The sequence below is a fragment of the Manduca sexta genome, chromosome 8 (assembly GCF_014839805.1).
Source record: "Manduca sexta isolate Smith_Timp_Sample1 chromosome 8, JHU_Msex_v1.0, whole genome shotgun sequence".
Classification (NCBI taxonomy): domain Eukaryota; kingdom Metazoa; phylum Arthropoda; class Insecta; order Lepidoptera; family Sphingidae; genus Manduca; species Manduca sexta.
Window position 1 is genome coordinate 3,639,176 of NC_051122.1, and position 23,901 is coordinate 3,663,076.

Here is a 23,901-nt window from a genome sequence, read left to right on the forward strand (position 1 = left end):
CAAATTAATTTCCATTTTTTCTATTTTAGTTTATATTTGGTTCTCTAAACACAATTATCAACTTTGAAATTTGATGTTTCGAGGTTAGTACTGGAGTTAAACTAGGGGTCACGGCGGTTTAACTTTAGTACCACAGTTAGTCCTCGGACTAGCGATAAACTCGGTATTGTAATACCATTTTTCTTAGTCCATAGTTTAAACCTGGTACTAAACCCGGTACTATAGTTAGTCTTCGTTTTGTAATAAGGCGGCTAATGTTTAGATAATTATTAAAGATATTCAATTTAAATGTAATTTTTTCGCTTTAAAAAAATAAATTTATAATATAAGATCTTACACTCTATCTCTCTACTCTCACTCTCACAAATTTACAATAATAAAATTTAGATAATCATCATTAAAAATTGGCGCCAAATTTGAACAAAAACTAAACATTCGCATTCGCATTCGCGAATGTCGGTAGCAGATATTCGCATTCGCATTCGCGAATGTTCAAAAAATGACATTCGTTACATCACTAGTATGTACACATCGTTAATCCTTCAAGCTGTTTGGTCTGTTTTGTTTCGAGCTATTTGCCACCTAATATATCGTCAAAAATACGAGTTGTTGAATGATGCTCCAATTTACGCAAAAAATACTGAAATGGCTGACAGCGGGTTTTGACGTATGAGTTGACAGTTGACATTGACATTTAGGATTGACAGCCGACAAGTTGGCAAAATATTTTGGTTGTAAATTGTAATTTTTTTCTTAATAATCTTCAATTACTTAAGTGTATGGCTATGTTTTAAGTATAAATCATAAATAAAGTAAAATGTCTCAACCTAATCTCTTAGACATCGTTCCCGATCAGCTATTTCAATCCTATTCCATTGCTGATATCGACCAAGTCCAGAAGAAACTTCAATATGAAATCGAAAGAAAAAGGGAGGAATTGCGTGCTATGGTGGGGTAAGTTTCTAAAAGCAATTCTATCAAAAATCTTTAAACTAGTGGTCACTGATTACTTACGTATTTTACGCATGAAATCGCTCTCAACGTTTAAGCCAGGCTAACTAACTTGTAACTATCAGCAGGAGTGTGCTAAATGGGTCTTTACGAAGAAGAATAATTGCAATAATAATCAACGATATCTTATCAACATCACTACATAGTATAAAACAAAGTCGCTTTCTCTGTCCCTATGTGTGCTTAAATCTTTAAAACTACGCAACGGATTTTGATGCGGTTTTTTTAATAGATAGATTGATTCAAGAGGAAGGTTTATATGTATAATAATAACATCCATTAAATAGTCAGCATTGCACCCGTGCGAAGCCTGGGCGGGTCGCTAGTTGTTTTATATAATGTTTACATGACTTAAGGTAAATTTTCATAATCACATTACAAATCCCACTCTATGTTTATTTACAGGGAAAGGTACAGAGATCTGATCCACGCTGCAGACACTATCGAAGATATGAAAGTTACTACAAGTAGTACATTGAACCACATCACAGAAATGATATCAGCATGCAGAAATCTACACAATACCCACTTAGTTGGTTTTAAGATTGATAATAGCGTGTCAAATGCACAACGGTAATGATTATTTGCAATTTATGTTGGAGTTATTATTGTGTTTAAAAAAATTCAATGGCTAGAGTGGTCTAAAGAAGGTAACCATCATAACTATTATGAAGAGTAAGCACATATTATACAATGTACAAGTATGTTTGAACTGCTTGACGGAAACTCCTAGGACATCTGATCCAATCCAGTGGTTACACATACATACAAAAATTTCCAAAAAGTAACTTTTAGTTCTGCAGTTTTCAGTTGAATACAAACCCAATGTACAGTATGTCCATACAAGTGAAGCTTTTGATGGAGATTCCTGAAAAAATATGGACTTGCATAGAAGCCGAGGACTTTGTCAAAGCAACGCAATTGTTTATAATGGCTAGACATGTAAATACAGGTAATACAAACTTGATAATTTAGGTTCCTATTACAATATAATAATATCATACCTGTGTTATATACTGGCCCACTGCCAGGCATGGATCATGTCTACTACTGAGGGGTTAGGCCTTACCACGCTGGCTAGTGTATATTGGCAGACTTCATATACCTGCAGATTGTTTTGTAGAGAACTTCTCAGTTATGCAGGTTTCCTCGCAATGTTTTACTTCACCATTAAAGCACTAGCTTTATTAACTCACTAGATAATTTACTAAGAATATTAACATAATTTAGCTAAACTGTGTGCTCTTGGGTTCAGAACCTGTGGACACTGCTTTTCCTATTGGTAGAATATTTTTTTTTATATATTAAATGGGAGTAGACGAATAAATCACAATCTGCAGTCTACAAAGAAAACATTGTGCAAAAAAATTTTTTTCATGGATTCATGCATGGATATTTAACAAATTTAACTGCTAAAATTAACATATGATTATATTAATATATTACCCATATTTTCTAGGTTTACAGTTGCAAATGGGTGGTACTAACATTAAGCCAGGTATGGAGTCACTGCAGAGACTTGTTCATCAACAATGGAGCTCTATATCAAACTTCAATCAGACAATCATTAATGTTTGCAAGCAAAAACTGCAAGATGTTGATATAGGTGTTGAGGTATATTTATGTATATTATAAAGTGTATTTACTTCTAAAACATATACAATATATCAATATATATATTATATAATATATAACCAATTTTGAACCAAATTCAAAAAAAAGGAGGAGGTTCCAATTAGACAGACATTTTTTATGTTTGTTACCTGAGAACTTTTGACTGGGTGAACCAATTTTGATGATCGTTTTTATTTGAAAACTGGTGCTTCCCGTTATTTATTAGGCTCTGACTCCATCACTCGTGCCATCACTTATGTAGACCAAATCAATAAATAAATACTCCATAATAATATTTATACTTTAATGCCACATTACAATTGTGTTGTTTTTCAGGAACTGATTTTATGAACTAGTCCAATATCACTATCCCATTGCAGGTAGCATGTTCCTGTCTCGTGAGTCTGTACCTCCTGGACTCTCAGACGATGGTGGAGCTCCTGGACACCCTAATAACGCTGCACAGCAACAACAGCCTCAAGTCCACTTTACAGTTTGATTTGGCCAAGATATTAGAGGGAGATGTGAAGGCGCAAATCAAAGACAAAATTGTCAACGGAGTCAAGAATGTTTTGAAGACTGTTGTGTTGGTGTATGCGTGTTTTGTTGGTGAGTTTTAATATGATTATAGTTACATAGAACATCTTTGTCACCGTAGCTTGTCACAGTAAATTTGATTAAATCTGTATGTTATAAACAACAAATTATAAATCAGCTAAATCATATCACATAATATGATTGTAAAAGACTCATTTTAGACTTAAGACTCAACATACTTATCAAGGGCTTATTAAGGAGGGTTTGCTCAATAATAACACCTTATTACTGATTAAAAAGGGTTATATTTATAATACGTATATATAAATCCCTCAGATAATGACGGAGGCGCGGTACTGGGAAGGCTTAAAGAATTGTTCGGTAAAGATTCTCAGCCGTTGGTTGAGTTGGTGAAATTTAGCGACCCCCCTGCTTTGAAGCTGTTACCACCCACCATATCTAATTATAGGTAAGATAAGACTTCTGTTTCTAATAGAAAAAATGGAGCAGGATTAACAAAGTATTGATTTCATATATTTGGTCTCAAACTCTACTTTCAAATCAATATAGAAAATTTATTAAATGGAATACATTTTGTTACCTAGCCAATGACTTATTTTGATTGGTTTATTCAAGGCATTTTTTTTATACTGGTGCGGCGAAGTGACCCTACCGCACCTGATGGTAAGTGGAGTGGGGTCCAATAGAATGTCGACTGACAAGACACGATTACCCCTCGGCAGTCGACACAATAGGGTACCGGACTCATTTTTGTTATTTACTATTATCAAATATTTACACAATATATATTATAACACAGAAGGAATCATTAAAATCCGATAAAAAATCAACAAGTTACAAGTCTTTGAATTTCGGTGGAAAGGGTAATTAACAAGAAACAGAAAAGAGACGAAATACCCACATGTGACGTCATCGGGAATTACGATGCGTGCGAAAGAAAGAGATGAAGTGATATCCCCAAATCGCGCCCACTTCTGCACATTACAATATTTTAAATATGTATTACTCGCTCATTTTTTTACCAATTTTTATGCAGTTTTCGCAGGAGTGCTTCTTTTTCGTATTATTAACCGTTACATTTAGAATAATGTACAAAATTTAAGCATAGGCCGGTCCCCTATTATGCCAGCCTGTTGGAATCGGAGATACACAGACTGATCCCGGAACGCGACATTCTTACGTGGGCCACTATGGCGGGTTTTAACATCTAGTGTACGGTGATCGCTATCCGGGCGCATATAAAATATATCCTACCATCTTCCATATTCCTTACCTGTATATTGTAAATTTATTGCCTGGGTTACTAACCTAGGAGAAATTACGCCCGCGGTAAAACGAGTAATTCACGGCGGTAACAAAGAACGTAATTATTGGATCATGAAATAAAAAATAAAATAACAGGTCTGACTTTAAAATTTTAAGGCTATTGTGAGATTTATGATTGTTTGTATTGCTTATATTGTTTGTTTTGATAACATTTTGAAGGCGGGGTAAAATTAGTTTTCCACACAGATCACAGGACTTACAATATTGAAACGTTAGGAACCACTACTTTATTGTAATGTGTTATGTATTTACAGACTATTGACGAACAAAGAACCTCAAGCGTTAGCCAAAGAAGAGATAACGAAATGCGTCCAAAACTGGAACGAATGGGTGAAAACATTTATAGAGACCAATGTGCAGACACTATTGAATAACATAACGAGGGTTAAGGTGTTGCACGAAATAAGGGAAGATGCGTTTAAAATAGGTAATATTTATTTTATTATTATTTACTGTTCCTTCCGGCCTTGTCCATGTGATAGTTCCTTTTATAAATGTGTGTTCTGTGAGGTTGCAAAATGTTTGTCTATGTCAGGGGTCTCCTGCTGCCTACCTCTACCTGCCTGGATTGACATAGACTCTATACCTAATTGGGAATTCAGATCTATTAGAACTTAACAGTTTATTCCTTAGCACGTCACAAAATAGTATTTTTGACGTCGAACAAGCTATTTGATTTGATTACGATTAACAACATGCCCAGTCAGAAAGTCAAAAGTGTTGTTAACCAATAATGCACTTTTAATCCAATAAAAAATTAATCAAGTTATTGAAATATATCGTTATGTTTACTGATACTAAGTAATTATTTCTTTTTTGTCTACTAATGTCGAAATTAGTATTAATAATTATCGATAATTATGTCATTTTTAATTAGGGCGGATTATTGTTATCTTATTTTACATGGACACCGATTATTTTAATTAATTAGATATCAAATTCCTAATATTATCTATACTACTAGCTTTTGCCCGCGGCTCCGCCCGCGTTATAAAGTTTTTCGGGCTAAAGTTTTCCGTTATAAAAGTCACGCTATATATTTTCCCGGGAGCCTATGTTCTTCCCAGGGTCTCAAACTGTCTCCATGCCAAATTTTATCCTAATACGTTGGGTAGTTTTTGAGTTTAACACGTTCGGGCAGACCGATGCAGCGGGGACTTTGTTTTATGATATATTTTTGTAGAACTCTTTAAGAGGAACAATCCCGTCATACATTATTGTTGCATAACTTTAACCGTTTACGCAGCGCACGCAACAGAGGCTCTCAAAACTAATAAATTGTCCCCGTTTTTGCATCATGTTTCATTACTGCTCCGCTCCTATTAGTCATAGCGTGACGATATATAACCTATAGCACTCCAGGAACAAAGGGCTATCCAGCACAAAAATATTTTTTCAGTTCGAACCGGTAGTACCTGAGATTAGCGATTACTGCTCCGCTCCTATTGGGCATAGCGTGATGATATATATAGCATATAGCATTCCAGGAACAAAGGGCTATCCAACACAAAAAGAATTATTCAGTTCAAACTCCTAGTTTCTGAGATTAGCCATTACTGCTCTGCTCCTATTGGTCATAGCGTGATGATATATAGCCTATAGCACTTCACGAACAAAGGGCTATCCAATACAAAATGAATTTTTAGTTCGAACCGGTAGTTCCTGAGATTAGCCATTACTGCTCTGCTCCTATTGGGTATAGCGTGATGATATATAGCCTATAGCACTCCACGAACAAAAGGCTATCCAACGCAAAAAGAATTTTTCGGTTCGGACCGATAGTTCCTGAGATAGGCATTACTGCTCCGCTCCTATCGGGTATAGCGTGATGATATATAGCCTATAGCACTCCACGAACATAGGGCTATCCAACGCAAAAAGAATTTTTCAGTTTGGACCGGTAGTTCCTGAGATTAGCGCGTTCAAACAAACAAACAAACAAACAAACAAACAAACAAACAAACAAACAAACAAACAAACAAACAAACAAACAAACAAACAAACAAACTCTTCAGCTTTATATAATAGTATAGATTATATAAAGCTGAAGAGTTTGTTTGTTTGTTTGTTTGTTTGTTTGAACGCGCTAATCTCAGGAACTACCGGTCCAAACCGAAAAATTCTTTTTGCGTTGGATAGCCCTATATTCGTGGAGTGCTATAGGCTATATATCATCACGCTATACCCAATAGGAGCGGAGCAGTAATGGCTAATCTCAGGAACTACCGGTCCAAACTGAAAAATTCTTTTTGCGTTGGATAGCCCTTTGTTCGTGGTGTACTATAGGCTATATATCATCACGCTATACCCAATAGGAGCGGAGCAGTAATGGCTAATCTCAGGACCTACCGGTCCAAACTGAAAAATTCTTTTTGCGTTGGATAGTCCTTTGTTCGTGGAGTGCTATAGGCTATATATCATCACGCTATACCCAATAGGAGCGGAGCAGTAATGGCTAATCTCAGGAACTACCGATTCGAACTGAAAAATTCTTTTTGTTTTGAATAGTCCTTTGTTTGTGGAGTTTTCAAAGTTATATATCAACACGCTATGACCAATAGGAGCGGAGCAGTAATGGCTAATCTCAGGAACTACCGATTTCAACTGAAAAATTCGTTTTGTGTTGGGTAGCCCTTTATTTGTGGACCGCTATAAGTTATATATCATCACGCTATGACCAATAGGAGCGGAGCAGTAATGGCTAATCTCAGGAACTACCGGTTTGAACTGAAAAAATCTTTTTGTGTTGGATAGCCCTTTGTTCCTGGAGTGCTATAGGCTATATATCATCACGCTATGACCAATAGGAGCGGAGCAGTAATAAAACATGTTGCATAAACGGGGTAAATTATTAGTTTTGAGAGCTTCCGTTGCCTGCGCTGCGTAAACGGTTAAAGTTATGCAACAATGATGTATGACGGGATTGTTTCACTTAAAAAGTTCTAAAAAATATATTATAAAACAAAGCCCCCGCTGCATCTGTCTGTCTGAACGTGTTAAACTCAAAAACTACCCAACGTATTAAGATGAAATTTGGTATGGAGACAGCTTGAGACCCTGAGAAGAACATAGGCTCCCGGGAAACTACTACTATTATAACGGGAAACTTTAGCCTGAAAAACTTTATAACGCGGGCGGAGCCGCGGGCAAAAGCTAGTACATAATATGATTATAAGGTAAAAATAACTGCATTTGTAAGGGTCGATAGTCAATACTATTAGTGAATTGAGTAGCGGTAAAGATGCGACACAATATATATTGTGCCTTATTTCTTTCTATTTAGAGCTAGTATTGATAAACGAAAACGCTACGCCTGAAGGGTTAAAACGACCGTATATAATAGAGTATAAGGTTGAGTTTAATATAAACGATGTCTTTCACCAAAATGCGATAAAAAGTATTGATCCCCCCCGTGACCATGAAGGCTGCAAAGTCGTCGAAACGTCGAGAGAAAAATAAAATACAAAAAACGGCGAAAGATTCCGAAAATTTGTTTAATTTCAAAGCATTGATATATTATTACAGAAACACCAACAAACTGGAGCTCGATATGCACATCTCTAGATATTCCAGACGCGCACGTGTGGTGTCACTATTACCAACCACTAGTGACGTCCCGTGTCAAATCGATTATCGATAGTCGATGGCTTAAAGTGTACGATGAATTTAAGACGCAAATACTTGTGGACCTTACTAAAGTATCGTCAGAAAGTGAGGTTGAGAAGGAAGCAGATATAAATTGGTTCGTTTGGAAGGATCTTATTGGAGAGACGGTTATCGAGTCCAGAAGTGACGTTATTAAAGTAATGAACTCGCTTATGAAAGGTAGTACCATTTAATTATTATTTAGTTGTTGTGTGAATGATTGACTAGTTGGTAACGGAATGGTTTGCAGAGATGTATGTCCAAAGGCACTCAAAGCACATTTTGACTTTTCGAAGTTATGTGCCTATTGTTTACCGATTATTATTCACTTCTTGGTTAAGGAGAAGATTATGAGGAAACCTACCTGTGAATTCTCTAGCCAGTATCTCTACTAGTACACCAATTTTCCACCGTGTGTATTCCGTCCCATAATGTGATAGACGAGCCTGTCGCCGTATCGGACATAAATTCTAGACTCCAGTTTGATACCGACTAGAAAAACAATATCACTGCCTGACCTGGAGATCGAACCCGAGACTTCACGTTGCACTTGTACCGTTATACAATTACGGCACAGAGGTAGTCATTTCTAAAAATATGTTAGTTTTGTTTTACTTTAAAAAACCATTTGCATTCCAGGCATGTCTCAACAAGACAGAGGGTACACTCCGACACTTGAGAAACTGTGTCAGAGTCTTGACAGCGAACTGCAGAAACTTCTAGACGATTTGAGGGTATATTTGTACAGGGAAAGGAAAGGTGCAAGTAGAGACAAGTTGCTGTTCACATACGATGACGAGGACGATACGGATCAAATGTATAGCGATAAAAATGACATCGAATTGTATTTGAGAGATGTTTCAGATAAGAATATAGAAAAGTAAGAGACTCTTTTTAAAGATTTCGGTCTTGATTTTATCAAATCATAGCACTTACAAATCATCAAATCAAATGTTTTTTTTTTACCTTTGGTTTTACCATGTTATTTTAAGCTGTGTGACGTTTATACTTTATCGAATTTAATGTAATAGTTCTTGTGTGAAGACCGAAGATATAAACTAGACGTTTCTATTCGATTTTGAATATTTTTTTATTTCGTTTGAAATATAATTAGTAATTCCCTAAGCTGCATGATATAAACTTACTCATTTCATGCTATAAATATAATAATATTTAATAGTTGTATCAATTTAAAATATATAAACTATATTCGATGTATTTTTCAGTATGCAGCAATACATAAAGGCTTGTTTCGAAGAACCAACGCTACAATCCACAGAGCTTCAACGAAAAACTACTGCGATATATACAGCGCGATACACGCAAGCGATTATGAATCTTATGCCACATTTGCGTAAATGCTACATTCCTGAAATTACCGATAGTATAGGCATAGTACCCATCGATGATAATGCTTTAAAGCGTTGGAACGATGTGTGTGGAGTTTTGAAACTAAATTGCCAGTTTTGTTGGAGTAAATGGGTCGATATAGTGGTAGGCAAGATCGAAGATTTGACCAAAGGTTTGCCCCAAGAGTTCACATTGGAAGCCAACATTGATTACCTAATGATGGTATGATATTCTAGTTATTATATATGTAGCTACATTTTATTTAGGAAATTTAATTAAATTTATCGACTTTTAATATTATTGCATAAAATCAGATTATGTTATATTTTACGTACTGTCAATTGTTAGCTATGTAAATTTAAAAAAAAATACAATCTTAAATATAATATATAAATACTAGCTTTTGCCCGCGGCTCCGCCCGCGTTATAAAGTTTTTCAGGCTAAAGTTTTCCGTTTTAAAAGTAGTAGTTTCCCGGGAGCCTCTCAAACTGTTTCCATACCAAATTTCATCTTAATACGTTGGGTAGTTTTTGAGTTTAACACGTTCAGGCAGACAGATGCAGCGGGGGACTTTGTTTTATAATATATTTTTTAGAACTTTTTAAGAGGAATAATACCGTCATACATCATTGTTGCATAACTTTAATCGTTTACGCAGCGCACGCAACGGAAGCTCTCAAAACTAATAATTTTTCCCCGTTTTTGCAACATGTTTCATTACTGCTCCGCTCCGATTGGTCATAGCGTGATGATATATAGCCTATAGCACTCCAGGAACAAAGGGCTATCCAACACAAAAATATTTTTTTCAGTTCAAACCGGTAGTTCCTGAGATTAGCCATTACTGCTCCGCTCCTATTGGTCATAGCGTGATGATATATAGCTTATAGCGGTCCACAAATAAAGGGCTATCCAACACAAAACGAATTTTTCAGTTGAAACCGGTAGTTCCTGAGATTAGCCATTACTGCTCCGCTCCTATTGGTCATAGCGTGATGATATATAACTTTGAGCACTCCACAAACAAAGGACTATTCAACACAAAAATATTTTTTCAGTTCGAATCGGTAGTTCCTGAGATTAGCCATTACTGCTCCGCTCCTATTGAATATAGCGTGATGATATATAGCCTATAGCTCTCCACGAACAAAGTGCTATCCAACGCAAAAATAATTTTTCAGTTTGGACCGGTAGTTCCTGAGATTAGCCATTACTGCCCCGCTCCTATTGGGTATAGCGTGATGATATATAGCCTATAGCACTCCACGAATAAAGGGCTATCCAACGCAAAAAGAATTTTTCAGTTTGGACCGGTAGTTCCTGAGATTAGCCATTACTGCCCCGCTCCTTTTGGGTATAGCGTGATGATATATAGCCTATAGCACTCCACGAACAAAGGGCTATCCAACGCAAAAAGAATTTTTCAGTTTGGACCGGTAGTTCCTGAGATTAGCCATTACTGCCCCGCTCCTTTTGGGTATAGCGTGATGATATATAGCCTATAGCACTCCACGAACAAAGGGCTATCCAACGCAAAAAGAATTTTTCAGTTTGGACCGGTAGTTCCTGAGATTAGCGCGTTCAAACAAACAAACAAACAAACAAACAAACAAACAAACAAACAAACAAACAAACTCTTCAGCTTTATATAATAGTACTAGCTTTTGCCCGCGGCTCCGCCCGCGTTATAAAGTTTTTCAGGCTAAAGTTTTCCGTTATAAAAGTCACGCTATATATTTTCCCGGAAGCCTATGTTCTTCCCAGGGTCTCAAACTGTCTCCATACCAAATTTTATCCTAATACGTTGGGTAGTTTTTGAGTTGAACACGTTCGGGCAGACCGATGCATCGGGGGACTTTTGTTTTATGATATATTTTTGTAGAACTTTTTAAGAGGAACAATCCCGTCATACATTATTGTTGCATAACTTTAACCGTTTACGCAGCGCACGCAACAGAAGCTCTCAAAACTAATAAATTGTCCCCGTTTTTGCATCATGTTTCATTACTGCTCCGCTCCTATTGGTCATAGCGTGACGATATATAACCTATAGCACTCCAGGAACAAAGGGCTATCCAACACAAAAATATTTTTTCAGTTCGAACCGGTAGTTCCTGAGATTAGCGATTACTGCTCCGCTCCTATTGGGCATAGCGTGATGATATATATAGCCTATAGCATTTCAGGAACAAAGGGCTATCCAACACAAAAAGAACTATTCAGTTCAAACTCCTAGTTTCCTAGATTAGCCATTACTGCTCTGCTCCTGTTGGTCATAGCGTGATGATATATAGCCTATAGCACTTCACGAACAAAGGGCTATCCAATACAAAATAAATTTTTTAGTTCGAAGCGGTAGTTCCTGAGATTAGCCATTACTGCTCCGCTCCTATTAGGTATAGCGTGATGATATATAGCCTATAGCACTCCACGAACAAAGGGCTATCCAACGCAAAAAGAATTTTTCAGTTTGGACCGGTAGTTCCTGAGATTAGACATTACTGCTCCGCTCCTATTGGGTATAGCGTGATGATATATAGCCTATAGCACTCCACGAACATAGGGCTATTCAACGCAAAAAGAATTTTTCAGTTTGGACCGGTAGTTCCTGAGATTAGCGCGTTCAAACAAACAAACAAACAAACAAACAAACTCTTCAGCTTTATATAATAGTATAGATCTGATCTTTCAGCAATGGGACGTAATAAAAATCACTGAAAAAGACGACGACGGTAACGCTATAGAGTCAACAATTAAAGTACCATGCGGCCCTTCATTAAAACTGCAAGAATACTTATACTCCGTCAGCAGAATACTAGACGAGGTCGTACCGCACACACTACCCATCGAAACCCACACATCCTTCATCGAGAAGTTGACGGACATCACGTTCGCACACTACGACAAAATAATAAGAGAGAAAGAGACAGATATAAATCAGAGGTGTGCGCTTCAATTACTGATGGATGTGAGACATTTAACGTTATTGTTAGTGCCGCGAGAGAACAAGAAAACTATGGAGTTTTCGCACGGAATTTGCGAGTTTTTGCGACAGAAGATAGATCCTTTCGATTATGATGTCTTCTACCCGTATATACAGACCAATTTGAAACGCTCTGTTCAGCGAGTACAGGTAAGTGAGAGATGATATTTGATTGTGATCCTTATCTATTATGTAATTAAGAATAGTTAGTGGTACCGACTTCAAAAAAAGGAATTGGTCGGCTTAGGGCTGAAGCATATATAGCGGAGCGTAGCGCAGAGATTTTATTACGGTCAAACTATTATCGATACTGTCTTCATTGTAATAATATTCAAAATCATATAACAATGTAATGCAATTTATTGTGCGCCTGCGCTGAGGCAATAGATAGGCAAGTACCCTCAATAATTGACTATTTTGTAAGGGACAGTGTTTTATAAGTCTGTCTATTATAGCTTCCAGAGAAATGATCTTTACACACCTATGAATCCATCGATTAATATTAATAGTGCTATTGTATTGTACCTCAAGGTGAACCTACATCTTTGAGGTATAGGTACTATAAGGAATGCTTGCAGATAATGATCTCGGCTATAAGTTAATTCTTATCTAAAGGAAAAAATATTTAAAGGTTTATAATACTTCGCAATATCTTACTCAGAATTCAATGGTTTTATTGCCTTAAAATAATTATTAATATTGGATTACCTTTATTATCATTGTCGCTTGATAACATTTTTTACTTGGACATGTAAAGCGTGTAAGATGAAACGAGCATTTACGTATTACTGACAATTGGTATGGTATTAATTATCGATTAAGGCTTTTAATATAAAGATTTTTGGAATTAATTTTCTGATATGTCAATTGGTTTAATTTATACCGTACTTGATGGTAAGTGGATCGGTGTCCTATAGAATGTCGACTAAGAAGGGATTGTTACTGTTATTGAGACACACAGGCTGTTTCGGGAACGCGACACGCTTTCGTGGGTCATCATCTTTTTTTCCAAACCATCTTCAAAATGGTACAGTTTTTTACATATTATGGCTTATTTTGAACCGTCTAACAGTGGTGAAAGCTGAAGTTTTCTGAAATGTACCCGACATATATGTACTAATATGCATCGGTGTGGTCTGCAAAACGTTTTAATAATAATTAGATTTTACATAAATTACGAAAGGGAAGTCGGCGGGAATCGGGTTTTAAGGACCCTACGCCATTGCTGTCTTTTTTTATTGCTTTGAATAACGAGACAAGCTTGCCGTTTGCCCAATGGTAATCGATACGACCGCCCATAAACAGAAAATACACAAGAATTGTTTGGTATTCCACTGCGCTTGCCATCCCAAGACATGAGATGTTAAGTCTCATTATATCCAGTAGTTACACTACATTAAGTCGGCACGAAACGGGTTATATGGATGCTTCGTCACTGCTGACCTAATGTATCTTTTAATTATAGACTCTGCTGGGCAGTTTGGTGCTGCATCATGGTCAGTTGACGGGTATAATTGGCACGAAGCCGGTACTATCTGGCGGTACTGGCGACAAAGCTGCCGGCTTGTTGGCGTCCGGTGATTCCCACTGGTTCTCATTGCTACCCGTCGCTACACCACCGAGTCAGCTCAAAAAACAAGACAAACCGGTAAGTGACCGATATATCTATAGAAATATAAAAATACTTATAGGTTACTTATCTTTAATACAATTAGAGTTCTACAAAATTCACGTCGAATTGATAACCTCCTCCTTTTTTTGAAGTCGGTTAATAACTATCTCTAAAAGGTATATTGGAAATTCAACTTTGGTTAGCGGAAAATTAGGTTACTCTTATATTAATATAATAAATAATAGTAGTTATAAACTTACCTATATAGTCGTATTGAAAACTCGTTCTACTATTTTTACCTGACTACACTGAAGCTAGGAAAACAAATAATTTTATCATGTTGGATTCTAACTAGGAGTTTGAAGTAGTCATAAAAAAATAAAATGCATTAATGTCTCGATTTAGCATAAGGTCAGATTCATAAATTAATTAAATATCTGTTAGGGAATACCCGCCTATCTCAGTAGGTATATCTTGGGCTATGCTACTGCAAATTAGTACTTATAAATTAATATTGTAGATGTTTCTTCTTCCTTACATTTTTGCGAATTTAGACGTTTAGATAAGTAAAAAAAAAAATATTCCATGTCATCGTTACAACATACAAGCGGCGCTTGTGACGTTGTAGAAAAATCGATAAAATCAGATTATTGTTTTATAATCATAGGAAAATCTTTGATCGCCCTTATCCCCACAAAAACTATCGTATTTATTTGTTCCACACACACGGTTATCGATATCAGACATCGATTATATAGATAGAGGCGATACAATCGATTAATCGTAGATCTTTGGCGATTTGACTGACGATATGGTTATTATCTTTGTGTCTGCCGATAATGATTAATATGCACACTATGGAAATATTAATATAGTTCGTATGAGGTATTACCTTTGTTTTTAACTTCCTATATTTTCATTATACAGAATGATGGCAACTTCATTTTATGAAAGGAATGGTAAGGTGTGGTGTTTTTGTTTTGGCTTCATCGATTAAATAATTTACATCAATCAATAGTTTTGTAACTGGTAACAAGTTAGAAACTAATATTTCCAGTTTATTATCATGCAAATAAAAACAAAATACATAAAACATATATAATTACAAACAAACCATTTAATCGATTATTGTGTGGGCAGAATCGATATGAATGAATTTGAAGTATAAGTCGAAATAACCCTATACATGTGTTTTGGTATTAAATATAAACTAGTTCTCCCAAAGCACATGCAAGGGTGTATCCACATTGGCGAATGAATTATATACGCCGCTACTGCAACCATCAATAATAAGCCTCATTTATGTGGTTGATACTCGTTAAAATTTTCATTAGCGTCACTTTGAACTACATATTATGTAGATTGCATGTACCTTCTAACCCGCACTAGGCCAGCGTGGTGGACTACGGCCTCTCAGTAGCAGTGGAGCCCTGTGCCCAGCAGTGGGACAATATATAATATAGAGCAATATGCATCTTAAGTGTGTTCCTAGAGCTTCGCAAGCAAATAATAATAACATGCAATATCGGCTTGTGTACTGCGCATTTACTAATGTAAACGCCCCCTTCCATTCTATTATATCGAGTGGTTTTTGATATTTGCACTAATGATAAATTTGTTTTGTTTAATAAGTTTTAACTGCGCATCTAAAAACTGGCCGCTTTTGTATATATTGTTAAATATGTTATCGAAAAATGTGTAGACCTATCGAGTTTCCATTTCTAAAAAAAGTACCCGCTGTAAATATAAAATGCGAAACATCTCAATTTGTGGTACTTTTTAGACGAAAAAATTAAAATGTATGAATAGTATAATACCTTCATAAAACTTAGTGTTGAATTATACGAATTGCATTATCATAATTGGATTATGGAGATTATCCACACGAAATATCTTGTTTCATTGTAAATCACATCATCATCAATATAAATAAATGTACCTCGAAAAGATAAAATGCAATTTGTAATGCAATGTTTTAAAATAATTCTTCGTAAACATGAGTAATCTATTGGGATGGATATTGTTTGAAGTATATATTCCATAGTACATTATGTCCAAGAATTGTGTTATTTAATTAATTACCTTTATCGACTTAACTTTTGATGTGGAAACCAATCTATTTTTGCAGGCCAAGAAAAAGGCAGTATCCGCAGCGAGTCCGAATAAGTCCCGATCGGATATATCCGATTTGATGACCAGCTCTTTGCCGATAAACTTCGCGAACGCGCGCTCCGGCGCAGCGTCGTTCTTCAATTCTATGACTTCTGATTGGTTCAGCGGCTCGTAGTTTATGTATTCCATATTTAAATGTTAATTATTAAAATGTATTCTTATTGCGAATAAATGCTTTTATTTATATTTAGTTCTGTTTTTAAGCATAATATAACGTTTGATTACTATTGTAATAGGTAATTTCTTGTCTATAAAATAATTAAAATCCTTGATATAAATCACAGTTTAATTGTCGTCTTAAGTAAAAATATAAAATAATATATCTTACAAACTTATTAGTTATCTATACAGTGTAAAATATCAGTGCATATAACATCTATACATTAAGCTGATGATTTCTCATCCTTTTTGGCGTCAACACTCCTCGCTTGCAGTCTGAATGTGGTGCTATATCCGTCTCCGTATCCGCCAAAATAATTGCCAGCGTTGCCCGGGTAAGGTCGGTCGTAACCGGGTGTATATTGGTTGTACCCGGGTCTGCCTTGGTACCCGGTATTGCCGTATCCCGGGCGGTAGTCGTTGCCAAAACCAGGCCTGTAGTTGGGGCGGTATCCTGTGGAAAGATAATGTGTAAGTAACATAGCAAGGTTGACTTTTTGACCCCCTTTCCCATCACAAAACAGAAAAAAATGGTGAAAAGTGGGTGCCTGAATTGCACCTCTGTCTATCCCTACGAGGAAAAAGGCGTGATGTGTTTAATTTGAAGCACCTGAATCTGGTGTTATTTCATTATTTTTAGAGCAGAAACAAGTATTTATATTCTAATAAAGTTTCTCTGAAGGTCTTTTTATATTTTGAATTCCCCGCAGCATAATGTAGTCAATGTTAGTATAAGCCATATCATAAATTTAATGTGAATATTAAACTATATTTTATTATATCTCAAACGCCACAAAACCGAATATGCATTTTAAAACTATAAAACTACTAGAATAATCAAATTACTACATTAATACATCATGAATAATTTAAGATGTATACAAATTTCTTTCATATTTAACATTGTACGTGACTAGGGTCGGCACATGAATCATTTTTTATCAAATACAAAACCGAATGACATCACAAAGCGATTAATATTCATTGCATGTGTTCGATATAATATGTTAAGTTATGTACGTATTTTACCAAGTGCATTGACCAGTCTGGGCAGATTTATTGAAAACGAATTGGAACAATGGTTGTAGGTAAATGCAATGTTTGTTTTCTAGGGGATTAGCATTTTGATTAAATTTTAGATAACGACGTCCAAGCGGTTAAGGTCATTGTATAGCCAATAAAGAAAATTCTTAATGTTAACGTAAATATAAATATGTCAGAACATGGTTGAACTATTTTTGTAAGTAACAAAATGGTTGAATTTGAATTATGAATTTGTAACGACACAGCACACGCCAAGCAAAGCCAGCCATGCAGCCATGTGTTAAGCCAAAGCCAAAGCCAAAGCTAAAGCCATGCCATGGATTGAGTGCCGCAACTTCCACTCGAGCCAGCCAGCAGTATCAATATTGTCTATGGTCCGCCGTTGATTGTTCGTGACATGACGTCCAACGGTTAAATGACGGGTATAAAAACCCAAGGCATTAATTTCAATGGACATTCAATTGTGTGCACTAGTATAAGGCGAAACGCTGTCCGAATAATAAAATATAATAATTAAATGATTTGCATTTATATTCCACCCTTCTGTTTTAAATTTATTATTTATAATACGCAATTTATATTATGAATGCTTTTACTTTTATGATCCAGTTATATATTTGATTAATTGTGATAATTTTGTTTATAAAAACACTTAATTTTTGTTTGTAGTCGGGCGGCACTATGTCTGCCAAGTAACAGTGGATCCATATCTCTAATAATCTCAAAAGCAAATAATCATAACGTAAAATCAAAAGATATAATCTGCATGTAATAAAAAATTCTTGGAACTTCGCAATTTACGTAATACTACACTTTCGAGAATATAAAAACAAGTCCCTGTATCAAAATATATGTGTTTATTACAATATTCATTATATAGGTCCCACTGGAGAAGTAACATTTGACATCGAATCGTCACGCTATGTCCGGTCAATCTTAAATAAATATAATATAAGTAAGTACATTTGACATGAAGATGTTTCATATAAATTCCTTCATAATCCATACAATATCTGGTCTTTGTCCGCCTATACATTTATTCGAATCTCACTGTACGTATATCGTAGGTACGATAGGTACCGTGAAAACCCGGCTTTATAAGCGTATTCAGGCTAGGTACATATTTGTTTCATTACCATATTATCTTGATAATGTAAAACCAATATTATTGTATAGTTTATTGGTATAGTGCTGATAATGCAACTAACGCATATTTACAAAACAAAAACATTTTATAGCAAAATAATCTCTATAATTATTTTTTATGGAATTATTTAGTTAAAGACTACACAAAAACATAATTCTCGGTCTATTGCTCAATGTCAAGATGGCGGAAAATCATTACAACAAATAATTACAAAGTATATCATTTTAAACGTTACAAAAATTATATTTTTTGTACAGTTAAGAACCGACTTCCGTGGTTATTCGGATTATAAGTAAATGCTTACAGGTACGAAGTCGGGGGACGTAGAGCTAAATGAATCTATTCCACCTGAGTAACAGAATTATAATGGAGCATAAGTACGCGTACATATCCTAAAGCTAACAATAATTAACACTAAGTCCGCCTGTATACATGCTTACAGTGTTTTAAATAAATAATTAAAATATAATTTACGCCCCCCTTCCCCTCCTAAAAAACCTGAGCCCGCTTCCGCAGTACTCTGTGGTCCTTGGCCGTGGTGGGAACGTATTGAAGGTCATCAGCTTTACATGCATACAAAAAGGACGCGCCTCATAAGGCCGCGGACACAAGTCTTACTGGTTCTGAATTTGCATATAAAGGTGTAAAAATAGCACTCATACGAATACATCGGGAATTTTACGATTGATATTGAAGTATTTTATTAAATGCAGTCAGTGATGTTACGAAAATATTTAAGAGCTACTTTTTACATAGATTGATGGCTTTTAAGTAAACTGTCGTATCTGGAAAAAAACGATATTCACTTTTTTAGAGTTTCGATATTTAGGTACTGTTTACTACCAAACCCATTAAAAAAAAGTTATTAAATGAAGATATTTTTTCGTTTATAAACTTTTGAATTACATGTTTTTTTTTATAGTAAATAGTATCTGGATAACGAAACGCTAAAAAAGTAAATATTGGAATATTTCCAGATACGATAGTTTACTTTAGAGCCATCGAAATACTTCTGCACCAGCGTGATAGATTTTATCTGGTGAAAAAAAGGAAAAATAAAGGGTTGGCGTTCACTTCCACGTTCTAACAAACATCTTCACTAACTGCGCATTTATAATTTATTATCGCGATAATATATTTCGGCGACGTTTTGTCTTAAATTTAAATATAGCCAAATTAATACTTGGTGCATTTTTATTCGTCAATATAGTTTTTGTCTGCAAGTCACTGTTCTGTAAACGAGCCAATGACCCGCGCGATAGTGTAAATCTATTTTAAGTGTTTTTATACGAAACGTTATCCGATCAATCTTGATCACGATCATAATATCCAAACTAAATATTTGATTTTAAAATTATTTTATCTTTTATTATATATTTCAAGGTTACCTCATAATAATGTTATATTTTAATTACGAACAGGCAGTTTTAGATATAGTACAAAATTCACATGTTTATATTTTAGAAATGGCAAATATTATCTATAATTGTTTAATATTTTTGGTACATAGAGAAGGATCAAATTGATAGCGATTTTTTCTTGAAAAATAATTATGCTTAAGTTCTTGCTCGCCGTACGTTGTCCTATACTAATAAGAGATATCCGATAAAGTACGTTTCCATTTCACGAACTCCAACCTCGGGATAAGTAATAACAAAATTTTTCCCAAAAAAAAACTGGGTTAAGTTTTCTGATTTCTTAATAATTTAAGAGTGTAATGCAAATTACGATTGAAAGTAAGATGTTGCTATTCCAACAATTCTCAATGTGTAGTAGTAGCCTTAGGGCATGTGAAATTAAAATTACTTTTTAATAATATTTATTTTGATCGAATCTTACTTTTATCAATAGTCAGAATAAAGTGTTGTTTTTAAGAAGACCATTATATGGTTTTATTTATTAACGCAATGTTAAAATGAATCTTTATAATAGGTATGTTACGTACGAAGGCCATGTAAATTATCTGTTATCACATAAGGCTTCTTTTAATCACGCAATGTCCACATCAATTATTGTCTTTTTTAATTAAAGATTCCAGTAAAATTAGCCTGGAAGTATGCATTGTTACATGTAATCATTTCAGAACTTCTCTGATTCCATGAAATCATTTTTTTTTAATAAAGTGGTGTATAATTATAATGGAATATCCATACCTCCATAGCCCGGGTATCCTTGTCCTCCGCCGTAACCTCCATATCCGCCTTGATAACCCCCGTAGTTGCCTGCAGCAAATTAATTTACTTTATATCCGTATTATCGCTAGATATCAAGATTATAAAGATAATATAGTATTAGCGTTGATATGTAAAGCATTTGTCTTAATAAGTAAAAAGACATAAAATATATTAAACTCACCTCCGTAACCGCCCTGGTATCCTTGCCCCGGATAACCGAAACTAGAACCCCCATATCCGGGATATCCGCTGCCATAACCACTGCCATATCCGCTGCCATATCCACCGCCGTATCCGCTACCGTAGCCTCCTCCATAGCCACCGTAACTTCCAAGACCGCTCCCTAATCCTCCATACCCACTATTATATCCGCCATAACCCGGGTAGCTACTCGAGTAACCGGGTCGAAGCAGTCCGTATCCGCCGGTGGTCCTTCTCTGGCTGTCTGTGACGTCATTGCTGGTGTCAGCTATTCTCTGCGCGATGGTCACGGCCAGCGAGCAACATAACAAAAATATGCTCTGAAAAAGTAAATTGCCTTGTTAAAGACATTGTTCTGTCGCCTTGAATTTTATTTTAAAGATATATGTTACGTGGGCAGATTAGAAACACGAAACTTTTTATAATCGGATCTTGATTAAGGCGATACCTCAAGGTCCATTTTCATACATTTTGTTTCGGCTTTAATCTGGGTAACTAAACAAGTATTGGCAAGTAAAGAATTTAAATTCACGTCTAGTTAGTGATTAGTTCTCGCAGTTGAAAGAAAAATGTAAAAATAATTAATAATCGTGGATATTTCTGCCTTTAAAATTTCGTCATATTAAATTTTAAAGGCCGAAATATCCATGATTATTAATTATTTTTACGTTTTTCTTTCAACTGCGAGAACTAATCACTAACTAGACGTGAATTTAAATTCTTTACTTGTCAATACTTGTTTAGTTACCCAGATTAAAGCCGAAACAAAATGTATGAAAATGGACCTTGAGGTATCGCCTTAACGTCATTTGGATGTTTAAGCGTCTAAAGCATTGTTTTTTTTATATCGAATGTAAAAAATCTCAGGTTGATTGAGCTATCAAAATTGTTGTATGTACTAATGTTAATTGAAAACTTCATTATAGTCGGCGTTGATTTAATATTGCTATGTTTTTTTTTTCAAGACCTAACGTTATTTTCTCCCAGTATGCGATAGATGAAAAGCTTTCTTAGTCATAAAACTCCTCATCTTACTGTACTTGCTCTATCTCGCATATTTTATTTTTCTATTAATTACAGTATAATTTATGAATACGCATATAATACTTATTACAATCAAAAATATGTTATACTGATGTGTACATACCTATTTATATCGATTACATATTATTAAAACATATTTAGAAAATTCTGACACAAATTATTTGATAATATTTATCACTCAAAAATACGTAAATTAAGTATATATATATTTATCCAGATGCAGCGGCAGATTATAATTACGTCCAATTCGGTAGCCGATATAATCTACAAATCGCCTATACACCAATCAGATAAAATTAAATCTTTATGTCTAACGCGTGTAATTTAACAACGGGCGTAATATCGCAAAGCTATCTTTTTGTTTCATCGAAAATCAAAGATAAAAAGGTTTCTTGTATTTTATTGATTTCTCATTGTTTATCGACTTTTAAAATTGATAGACCTAGGCTGTTTAATTCGTTATTGAATATAAATTAAAAATAAAAGATTCCAAATTCAAATTAAGTAACTGGAGGATTTATGGATTTTTTATCTGTGTGCTAATGGCGCCCCAATTGTTTTTATTTTAATAAGTGTTAAATTACGCTCTACATTTTAATTGTATCATTAATATTTTATTACATAGCACAAAGTTAAACTCACCAGATGATTCATAATTAAATAAGATACACTAATTCACAAGATTCCCGCGCGATCACAAACGCACAATGATCATGGTCTTCAGATCGCACGCCTTTATATGAGACATGGTAAGTAGTTTGAGATTTTGCACGTGTCTTATTGCATAATTTAACTTTGAAAAACTGTCTTTGTTTACTAGACAATACATAATTGGTATTGCTATAAAACAGAAGCTGTACGCTGCTTGTAAGTATGGTGGTGAGTTTCAATAAATTTGACATGATTATTGTGGTGATCTCAATATAAGTAATAACTGAATTCGTTATTTTTTTAATGGTTTATTCTTTTACCGTCGTCTAAAACGATGCAGTATTAAATCTTATAAGCATCAACCTTACATTTATATATGTTGTACTTTGTGATTACAAAGGTAAAGTAAGTAGGTAAAGTAATTTCCACAACACAGTACTTTTATTACTTCTACACAAATATTTCCCGTTTTCAGCTGTCCTCTAATTAGGTTCATACAGTTTGAATAACACAATTAGAATTATTGTATTAAAATGATTAATGTCGTTGCCACGCGATATCAGATAAGAGTTGATCTATTGCATTCTTTCCTGAAACTCGTAGTACAAAATAATCTACATTAATTACTATGTTTTTAAGGAAGTCATAATATTTAACCTTCTTTGTTCGTAAACGGTTTTAGTCTATGTTTTTACGTTATATTAAAACTGTTATTTATGTTTTTAATTTGATAATAATTTTGATATCAATCGGGTTTATTTTAAGTGCAATGTTTGTATAAATGCACTTAAAGTATTTTTAATCCGTCTAATATCTTTTTATTTTTAGATAAAAATATTATTAATATTTTAATTGCTGAAGTTTATTGTTATTTTGTGTTAAATAGATAATACCCGTCCCTTATTGTATATTGATCCTTTATTCAGACGATTTGATAAAGGTCGCAGGAAAATGTTGGATGCAGGCCGCTTTCGACAGGTCCGTCTGGAAAATCTTTAGAGGAGGCCTATGTTCAGCAGTGGACTTTATGTGGTATTTGATGATTATGATTGGGCGCGGGCCTCTTCTACTATTGAGAGGGTTTTTATATTTTGTATTTCCAGCCTTTTATTCTAGCTTGACACGTGACCGATATGTATGCCTACTTACATGTACTTTTGGCCATTTAAACAACGGAACATTGAAAGAAGCTCGCTTGCTGTTTGATGA

The 23,901-nt window shown here is 34.9% G+C and overlaps 2 protein-coding genes across 2 annotated transcripts; one reads left to right on the forward strand and one right to left on the reverse strand.

Annotated features, from left to right (window-relative positions):
• The first annotated feature begins 686 nt into the window (after window positions 1-686).
• LOC115442724 (conserved oligomeric Golgi complex subunit 1) lies at window positions 687-16,458 on the forward strand. Its single transcript, XM_030167859.2, has 13 exons — window positions 687-954; window positions 1,417-1,584; window positions 1,815-1,963; window positions 2,471-2,625; window positions 3,006-3,234; window positions 3,499-3,631; window positions 4,764-4,936; window positions 8,035-8,334; window positions 8,794-9,034; window positions 9,381-9,726; window positions 12,198-12,638; window positions 13,954-14,136; window positions 16,229-16,458. Exons 1-13 carry the CDS (start codon window positions 818-820, stop codon window positions 16,385-16,387), a joined length of 2,814 nt encoding a protein of 937 aa, XP_030023719.2. The 5' UTR covers window positions 687-817; the 3' UTR covers window positions 16,388-16,458.
• Window positions 16,459-16,540: 82 nt separating this feature from the next.
• On the reverse strand, window positions 16,541-22,788 carry LOC115442725 (keratin-associated protein 6-2). The gene is made up of 4 exons (XM_030167861.2): window positions 22,684-22,788; window positions 20,978-21,317; window positions 20,776-20,844; window positions 16,541-16,885 (listed from the first exon to the last, which is right to left on the reverse strand). Exons 1-4 carry the CDS (start codon window positions 22,693-22,695, stop codon window positions 16,656-16,658), a joined length of 651 nt encoding a protein of 216 aa, XP_030023721.2. The 5' UTR covers window positions 22,696-22,788; the 3' UTR covers window positions 16,541-16,655.
• Between the last annotated feature and the right edge of the window lie 1,113 nt (window positions 22,789-23,901).